Source organism: Electrophorus electricus, chromosome 8 (assembly GCF_041902795.1).
Source record: "Electrophorus electricus isolate QZ-2024a chromosome 8, ASM4190279v1, whole genome shotgun sequence".
Taxonomy (NCBI): Eukaryota; Metazoa; Chordata; class Actinopteri; order Gymnotiformes; family Gymnotidae; genus Electrophorus; species Electrophorus electricus.
In genome coordinates, this window is record NC_137504.1 from 32,985,011 (window position 1) to 32,995,000 (window position 9,990).

The 9,990-nt window shown below is 37.1% G+C and overlaps 2 protein-coding genes and 1 pseudogene across 2 annotated transcripts in view; all 3 read left to right on the forward strand.

Moving 5' to 3' along the window:
• Positions 1-3,650, forward strand: LOC113569052 (globoside alpha-1,3-N-acetylgalactosaminyltransferase 1-like). The gene is made up of 7 exons (XM_081719434.1): positions 1-212; positions 1,010-1,045; positions 1,175-1,219; positions 1,440-1,484; positions 1,930-1,962; positions 2,063-2,197; positions 2,516-3,650. Exons 1-7 carry the CDS (start codon positions 145-147, stop codon positions 3,204-3,206), a joined length of 1,053 nt encoding a protein of 350 aa, XP_081575560.1. The 5' UTR covers positions 1-144; the 3' UTR covers positions 3,207-3,650.
• Positions 3,651-4,015: 365 nt separating this feature from the next.
• On the forward strand, positions 4,016-5,126 carry LOC113569053 (globoside alpha-1,3-N-acetylgalactosaminyltransferase 1 pseudogene; annotated as a pseudogene).
• A 1,606-nt stretch (positions 5,127-6,732) lies between these two features.
• Positions 6,733-9,990, forward strand: part of LOC118241524 (globoside alpha-1,3-N-acetylgalactosaminyltransferase 1-like) — a 6,136-nt gene continuing 2,878 nt past the window's right edge. Inside the window, exons 1-4 of the mRNA XM_081720134.1 lie at positions 6,733-6,879; positions 9,452-9,487; positions 9,629-9,676; positions 9,941-9,985. Coding sequence (XP_081576260.1) covers positions 6,818-6,879; positions 9,452-9,487; positions 9,629-9,676; positions 9,941-9,985 — 191 coding nt within the window. The 5' untranslated portion in view covers positions 6,733-6,817. The remainder of the gene's footprint in view (positions 6,880-9,451; positions 9,488-9,628; positions 9,677-9,940; positions 9,986-9,990) is intronic.

Sequence of the window (9,990 nt, forward strand, 5' to 3'; positions counted from 1 at the left end):
TGACCATTAAGCATACATGATTTTAAAAGAGATCTGCACACCCTTCCAAGATGGTTTCATTCTGATGGCTATGATGGTTTGGGATTATCTACAGCTCCTGCCTGCCACTTCTCTAGTGGCGTCCAGCTAAGACAGATAATAAATATGACCATGCGATTACTACAGAACTGTCACCTGTTTTTACTGTCACTGGTAGGAGTGCTGCTGGTTGGGTATGTAAATATGTTTTACTGACATTACTGGATTGATGGTGATTAACAATCAATAGAAATTTTGACTATTCTGATACATTCACAATTACTCCAACTGAATGCAGATTCAGGACACATAATGAAATGTTTTTGTTGTTTCAGTTGGTGATAATATTAAACTTTTTAATGTTAGATTAAATGATCTGTAATTACTTTAGAGGCCCTGCCTCCTCTGATCAAAATTATATATATATATATATATATATATATATATATATATATATATATATATAGAGAGAGAGAGAGAGAGAGAGAGAGAGAGAGAGAGAGAGAGAGAGAGAGATATTCAACCATGAATAATGAGCAACTAAAAATGTGTACATTTTCTGAGACTATTACAGAAAAAAAATTTTGAAAAACAAAAGCTTGAGGTTTAAATGTCCTACTGTTGTTACTGAGTAAATATGCTGTACGAATACAATTAAAGCACTGTGTGGGATTAGTCTGTGTAGGACAGTATGGGATTAATCTCAGTAGGAACAGAAATTCAGACTATTTGGCATTTCTTGTACTGGTTCACTAATAAATACTTGTATTTACTAATGCAACTACACAGTGATTAATTCTGCAGTTTACTGAAGGTCATCTGAGTAAGGCAGGAATCACCCATTGTAGTTGGTTTACTGCCGACACACCCATGTCAAGTTAATTTGTTGTCCAACTCACAGTGTGCAACTTTGGTGTACGTATCTGAAATTTATGCACAATGCTGTTAATGGTCACAGTTCAGCTACTGACTGTATCCTCTCTCTCATCAGGTGCATTTACCTGGGCTACACTTCCTCCTGGCTTAGGTGAATTGTTACACACACACACACACACACACACACACATACACATACACACGCACACACATACACACATGCGTGCACAAACACACACAATCTGTACGAGCACTAATATATATGTTTTATGTTTTATAGTGTGAATGTAGAACTAGAGGAACTCAAATTGTACTTGAGTGCGAAGTGAGTACTGTTACATTTACAGAGTTTTACATTCACACATTTCACCAGGACAACACGTTCCAAATTCTGTTTTTTTTGTTCTGATTTACTATGGTGTCACAACAATGGTCTTTATTACTGTTATAAATAAAGAGTCATAACAGTCATTTTAAAATAACATCAATATTTCATGTTGGTTCATCAGCTTTTCTGGGTTTGTAATTGTTTTTTACTTCACAAGGGAAAAAGAACAGCACAAAACCAGGAATGTACTCCTCCCTCAGGCGTATGTACAACTTCACACACACACACACACACACACACACACACACACACACACACACACACACACACACACACACACACACACTCACTCACACTCACTGCTGATTAGTTACAATACTTAAAAAGCATTGTATAGTTATACCTCATAGTTCTTATACTTATTCTCCACTTTTTTGGAATTAATACAGATCCAACCACTTAATTCAAATTGCGTTTTGTACCACTGTAGCAGCCATTTAGCAACTGCTTTAAACAAGCATAGCAACAAACTAGAATACCTTAGCAATGACTAGCAATGATGTAGCAACCACCTACTTTCAGCTTGTTGCAAGCATTGTATATTTCCTTCAGGAAATACAAATCTAGTTACTATTGATCTAGTTTTAATTTGTTTACTTAATTTGTAGTTAATTGGCATTTATGTAATTTTCTTTTATATGTTTTAGGATTTTTTACAAGCAGCCTAGTGTTCTAAATGGGTACGTAGATATGGATGTAGTAAGTATGTGTGTCTGTGTGTGCGTGTATATGCATATGTATTTATTTATATGTGTATTCAAACGTATGTTTGTGCAACAGAAGGAAAGATGTCATGACGGTGACCCCATGGCTAGCCCCAGTGGTGTGGGAGGAAACATTTGACACAAGTCTGATTGACTCTTTCTACAAAATGCAGAACATCACTGTGGCAACCACTGTGTTTGCTCTGGGGAAGTATGTACTTATCACAGTATGCTGGTGTTTAAGAACATTTACTGGTGAACAGTGGAGTGTAACTATAATATTAAATGTTTGAGAAAATCGTCTTCTCACGCCAACTAAGCTGACCAAATAAGCTGGTAGTTATTGAATAAACCTTTGTCATACTCAAGAAAAAGGCAAACTATTAGGTTAACTATAAGTCTGCAGTAAGCTTTCAGTGAGTAAAATCAGTGGCAGAACAGACAGAAAACTGTACATGGACTGAAACTCTTATTTGCATAATTATTGACAACTCTTTTCCCCAATCCGAATTCCCAATTCCTAATTCAGATATGTGCAGTTCCTAAAGGACTTCCTAGAGTCAGCAGAGAAGCACTACATGCAGGGTTACCGGGTGCATTATTACATCTTTACGGACCAGCCAGAGGCAGTTCCTATGGTAACACTGGGTGCCAACCGTAGTTTGACTACACTGAAACTTCCAAGCTCAAACCGCTGGCAAGAGATCACTCTACGCAGGATGGAGAAACTCGAGAAACTCATTGACACCCAAATGATCAATGAAGTCGACTACATCTTCAGCCTCGATGTGGATACCAAATTCTATGGTCACTGGGGGGCGGAGACTCTGGGTGATATTGTTGCTGTGATACACCCTGGTTATTACAGTACACCACGTGATGAGTTCCCATATGAGAGGAGGCCTGAGTCACAGGCCTACATTCCTCAGGGGATGGGAGATTATTACTATGGTGGTGCGGTGATTGGTGGTCGAGTGGAAGAGGTGCACAAACTCGCTAAAATTTGCCGCATGCAGCTGGACATGGACAAGGCCAATTCTATTGAAGCAGCGTGGCAGGAGGAGTCTCACCTGAACAAGTACTTCCTGTACAACAAACCCACCAAGATCCTGTCACCTGAGTACCTGTGGCAGGACTTCAAATCCAAAACTGATGACATAAAAATCATCCGCTTCTCTCAAGTCATCAAGAACTATGCTGAGGTGCGCCCCAACCCCTGATCAGTCATCATGTTTTTACACCCAGCATTGTCACAATGTGCATATCAGGTTGAAATCTTCTCTCCAGGTTTAAAAATAACATTCTTCTTGTTCATGTAAAATCTTGACCGTGAGTAGAACATCATGTCTCAGTAGAATCTTTCCTGTATATAACCAGTAGAAGTTGGTTGATCTCTAGCTGCTCAAAATCAGCTTTCTCCCACACACACACACACACACAGAGAGAGAGAGAGAGAGAGAGAGAGAGAGAGAGAGAGAGAGAGAGAGAGAGAGAGAGAGAGAGAGCTTTCCCCTGACACACCATAACCATACATAGACCTTCCTTTTGTTTGATCTATTGTTTCTTAGACTGTCCTCTCACTGTGATCATGATGCTGGTGTTGACCATTGCTTTGTCTATAACTACAATTTTGGACTGCCCTTCTGACAATAAACCTGCCTCAACTTTTATCCACAAGTGTCTGGCTACATTGTTAACATTACATCATTACATAGATTTGTCATTACTGTATACTTTAAGAATAGTCATATTTGAATGTATGTATATTATGGGTGATTTATTGAGCTTGATGTGCCTTGAGGTTAGCCAGCAAGGCAAGGCAAGTTTATTTGAAAGTCAAATGTATTTATATAGCATTTTCTACAACAGTCATTATCAAAAAGCAGCTTTACATGTGTCAGGGTCCAAGCCTCCAGTGAACAAGTCAAAGGCAACAGTGGCAATGAAAAACTCCCTGAGAGCACAAGGAAGAAAGGGTGGCCCATCCTCCTTGGGCCAACAGCAGACACCGCGACATTTTTGAGAGTCTATGCTAACGGGTGGTAAGCAGTCATCCAGAATCCAACCTCTGTTGACAACACAGTAAGAGTGTGAGCCAAGTGCCGCCCGTATTGCGCCACTGACTACCAGAGCTGTGTTGAACTTAGAAACTGTTAAGGATCAGTGACTGTTTGCTTGTTTTTGCTTATACAGTTCCTGAAGGGATTCCTGGAATCAGCAGAGAAGCACTACCTGCAGGGTTACCGTGTACATTATTACATCTTTACAGACAAGCTAGAGGCAGTTCCTATGTTAACACTGGGTGCCAACCGTAGTTTGACTACACTGAAACTTCCAAGCTCAAACCGCTGGCAAGAGCTCACATTACTCAAGATGGAGAAGCTCGAGAAACTCACTGAGACCCAATTGAACAATGAGGTCAACTACATCTTCAACCTCGACGTGGATACCGTATTCTCTGATCACTGGGGGGCGGAGACTCTGGGTGATATTGTTGCTGTGATACACCCTGGTTATTACAGTACACCACGTGATGAGTTCCCATATGAGAGGAGGCCTGAGTCACAGGCCTACATTCCTCAGGGGATGGGAGATTATTACTATGGTGGTGCGGTGATTGGTGGTCTAGTGGAAGAGGTGCACAAACTCGCTAAAACTTGCCGCATGCAGCTGGACTTGGACAAGGCCAATTCTATTGAAGCAGCGTGGCAGGAGGAGTCTCACCTGAACAAGTACTTCCTGTACAACAAACCCACCAAGATCCTGTCACCTGAGTACCTCTGGCAGGACTTCAAATCCAAAACTCATGAAATAAAAATCAGCCGCTTCTCTCAAGTCATCAAGATCTATACTTTTGAGCAGGGATCCCAAATTAATCATCAGTTACATATTAATAACTCATTAATCAAACATTATATATATATGTTAACTACTGGCAGCTAACTATTATGTGAGTTAACTGCTCATTATCCATCAACTGTTACTTAGTAAATAATTGACTACTTAGACATGAGGAATTGACTATACTATTAATTGTTAGCTTGATAATGGAATCACATGCTTTTCGAATTTTTAAGTTGATTTGTGAGGTATTTGCCAGATTTATTGTTGTATTCTAAGTTGTTATTTCAAAATGTCCAGTTTTTCCTCGAATCTGTTATAGCCTGTTTCCCGTTTGCTTTCGTGTGTTTTTGTTTGCTTATAATGTATCCCGTGCTCTCCGTATTAGTAATATGACCTTGGACTACTACAACGACTCTGATGTTGGATTTGCCCCTAATAAATCTCTCTCTCTCCCTCTCTCTGTCTGTGTGTGTGTGTTTGTGTGTGTGTGTGTGTGTGTGTGTGTGTGTGTGTGTGTGTGTGTGTGTGTGAGTGTGTGTGTGTGTGTGTGTGTGTGTGTTAATAAATAATAATTTTTATTTTATATAGTACTATTGTTTATGTTTTTATAATCTAGAATTTGTTTACAAAGTTCAGACTTAAACCAGTTGCTGAAAAAGCACAAACTGTCTGGGGACTGAAACTTATTATCATAAAAAATTGACAACTCCATTTTGACAAATGATGACAAATAAGCTGGTTCTTACTAACTATATATTGTGTTTGCACTGGGGAAATATGTACTTATCACAGGCTGATGGTGTGTAACTATGATATTAACTTTTTAAGGAAATGATCATCTCTGGACAAAATGACAAATAAGCTGGTTGTTACTATATTAACCCTTGTCACACTCGACAAAAATGCAAATTAATGTGGTCTATAGTTTGGTTATCAAGTTATCATTGACTAAGATGACTGCAACTCTTATTAACATAATTAATGACAACTTGTTCCCCCAATTCCTCATATATATGCAGTTCCTGAAGGGATTCCCAGAATCAGCAGAGAAGCACTACCTGACATCCAATTTGACATCCAAAATTTAAAATCACAAACCTCAATAGATCTTTTAAAGACTTAATTTGTTTCAAAACAGAGCGAAAGCAATATATCTTAAAAAATATAAATTCATTGAAAACTGTATCAAGTATGTTCCACATGTTAATTAAAGGTAAAGAAGACGAGTCCTTGGGGGCTTCCATACTTTTTCATATTTAAAATTATTGTACAGATGCTTGGTACAGCCAGAGTTGCCCTGCCACTTACTGGTAGCACCAGCAAACAGTATGTATACTTGGATTCTATTGGAGATCTTAGGAGTAAAGTGCGCTGGCAAACAGATTCAAATGGCAGATTGAAATAAATTTTAAAATGTAGCAGAATAATAAAATTAAAGAAACAGATTCAAATAACAGTTTGAAATTAAAAAAAATATGTAACTAAATAATGCAAATAAAAGAAACATGTGAACATAAATGTGACCACACTTTGTGGGCATGACATATGCAAACTAAATAAATAAATAGAAATAATAATACTATCTAGGCATACTCATAGTCATAACTAAAGTTAGTCTAGTTAATTTGGTTACTGTCTCTTTAAATACATACTACCACAACCTTCAACAGGCTGAGTAAGAGCCTGTTCAACATGGGACCGTCCAAAATGCGGGGGTGGAGAACTGTCATTCAAAACTTATTCATTTGAAAATGGTTCTGTATCTAGTAATTCCATGCATTGTATTTCAGTTGGTCATCTATAATTAGATAAAGTAGCATAGTGGAGTTCTTTAGACTAAATATATTGTTTGCCTAATACAGATTGGTATTTTCAAAGAGGAGTTCTGCACACCCCTGCACCATGATGTTATTCTGATTATGATGGGATAACTCCTGTCTCTCATTTTCATTGTTCTTTATGCTTTGCACAGAGGAAAATCATCACCATGCGCTTGCTACAGAACTCCCATTTGTTTGTCCTGTCATTGGTAGGATTGCTGCTGGTTGGGTATGTAATTACCTTTTACTGACACTACTGGAATAATGGTGACTGTATCAAACAATAGAGCTGATGGCTATATTGACACATTCAATCAGATAGAATACATATTCATGACACATAGGTAAAGATGAGAATGCTTCAGTTTCATTTGGAGATAAAATTCAACATTTTATTCTGTCAGATGAAACATATTTAATCATTTTATTAGAGGCATTAGACCCCTTATCCCTTTTGACATCGATAAGTGTTCAATATGATGAAATACATCTTCTGGAAATCTTATTTCAAGCATGAACAATAAACAACTAAAAATGTATCCACTGTTGGTGAGGGTTTTTTTTACTTATTTAAATTAGACTTGAGATTTATGTTTAAGGAGTAGTTCCTTTATTTAATGCAGGCTGAAGAACATACACACAACATTGATACAATATATTTCTTACTGAACAAATTTGGCTGGTACAGAATCAGATGATAAAAGATACAAATTAAAGATTCTAGTTTAAAGTGCTTACTAAGTTACTAAGTAAAAATGGCAAAGGAAGGCAAACAAAGCATTGTGTCAGAACAATACGTGTAAAATATACTGTATTATACTGTGAAGATTTTGCCTTAAAAAATGTAAATATTAACATTAATTAACATGCCATATTATAAATCAAAACTAGTGAATATCACTTTTCATGTTGATTCATGGTCATTTAATGTAAAAAAGCAAATAAAAAATTCCAAATCTATAGTCCAGAAGCAGAAAGTAGTGACGAATGACAGCAAAGAACACCTGATTCACATGTGCCTATTCAAAGTGAGCTTAAATGTATTCTAGATGGATTCTCTAGAAGTTCTAGATGTGTTCTGTAGACGTTACCCTGGTTGTCTATTTTAATAGAATGTCTATATGTAAAATTAGCAAAAGCTTGCTGCTCACAGTGTGTTAAAAGAAAAGTGTTAATGGTGCAGTAAAGTGAGAGAATCTTCTGGTGGTTGCTTTTCATTTTATAGCTGCCTAGGATGAAGGCAAGTAAAGGACTACATGTTTAAAAGTTAAAAACAAACTAAATACATTTTCAAACACATTTCATTAAAATCTGATTTTAACTACAGACAGTGAGCAATCAAAAAAAATTATTATTGATTGTTTTCCACTTGATGAAAAAAGAAATGGCTATTTATGTAGTTTATTGTATGAAGCATGAAGAATAAGCCTATAACATGCATGTATGAATGCTCTGACTAACTGGAATTTGCATCTCATCTAACAGTAAACAGGAGAGATGGGGTTTTTTATTCTGTTTCCTTAACATATTCTGAGAATCATTTCCTCCTGGAACCAGGTTGGATGGGAAAGTATTTAGTACTCAACACATTAATGCTCATGAGAGCTAAATGTAGGATTAGTCTCTGTATTAACAAAAAATATTAAACAGCAAGACTTTCTCCACACATACTGTACTGATGAAGCCAAACCTAAAGCAAAAAGGTCCACTAAAAGATCACCTTGTCTTAAGCCGAGATACGAGCTGGAACTTTTATTTTTGTGTGTTTAGCCTTTGCCTTTCTGTTCTTGAGTAAGTTATGTATACTGTTTTTTTTTTCTCAGACCATTTTATGGGCTATGATTCTGGATTTGCTCATTATTTACTGTGGCTCTACTGAGCATCTGCTGTTTCACTGTTAAGAGCTGAACAATTGTTGAGAGAGACGGTGATGTACCTGATCTATTGGTTGGTTTTGTCAGTTGAAAACTCTTCGGTGTTCATCAGGTGATTTGCGGTGGCATTTTTTGCTAGGTGTCCCAGTGGCATTTCAGGCATTTTGGTTTGGTTGGGCATGTCCAAGCACAATGTCTTGTAGAGTTTGTCTATAAAATCGCTAATGTTGTACAAGTGGATGACAGTTTCCTTAAAATTCGTCTTTAAACTTTGTCACTGCGAAGTATGCTCTCCTGCCAGTCTCACATCACTTCCTGTTAGCCATCCATCACTTCCTTTTGTCATGAATTCAGAATAGTATAGCAGATCAGACACCTTTTCTAAGTTAAAACAACAAATACGTTCTACAAAGGTAAACAGACCCATAAGCAAGACGTCATCATGGACAGTGAATCAGCTTAATACTGAATACAGACTCCCTCCAAAGTCTGGCAGACGACGTCAAACAGCAAAACAGCCACTGGGAGACAATCTGACATGCTTAAAATAAAGTCATCCTTTTACCACTGATTAGCCTAATGCTTGGTGCCTTTGGATTTTTCAACTAGGCCTAATTAATGATTTACACAAATAAACAAAGATTTGGGATTTCAGCAGAAATAAGAACACTTAAATAGACAGCATGTAGTGGACTGAATGATGTGATGTTATTGTGTGATATTAAAATATTTGTTTAGTTTCACTACTTTGCCCTTTGTTGTCAGCAACTGATACAGGCCAACAAAACATGTAAAGGTTATGAAGTAACACACACGTTCATTTAAAGTAAACTGATGACTGCAACGTATTCATGGGTATGTGATACTTATACACAAGACACTTAATGGTCAGAGTTTACTTACTGATTTTATCATTTTGCCTTTCAGGTGCATTTATTTTGGTTACACTTCAGCCTGGTTTAGGTGAATTGTTTTACATACACACACATATTTGGCACATTGTTTTTGACCTGTGTATTTTTCGACCTGTTCATACACATGAATGCTCTTGTCACTATGCACTTCTCTATACTAGATAACTTACATGTTTTTTGAGTTTTACAGAGTGGATATACAGACAGAGAAACCCATATGCTACTGGACTATGAAAATGTGAGTCCCCTTATATTTACACAGCAGTTTGCATTCACCAGGAACAAGAGTAGCTCCCTTGTTATGGTTGCGTATGGTATCGCACCAATGGCCCTAAAGAAGAAAAGCCATAGGATTATTGGTATATAATGACTGCTTATATAATATATGCTTACAGCACTAAAAAATATATACAATTTCAGCTCTGAAATTGGCATATTCTATTAACTTCATTGTCTTATGTTGGTTGTCAGAATTCCTGGATTCTTGTTTTGTTTTTTTCAGGGGAAACGTACAACACAAAAACAAGGACTTGCTCTCTCCTCAAGGGTATA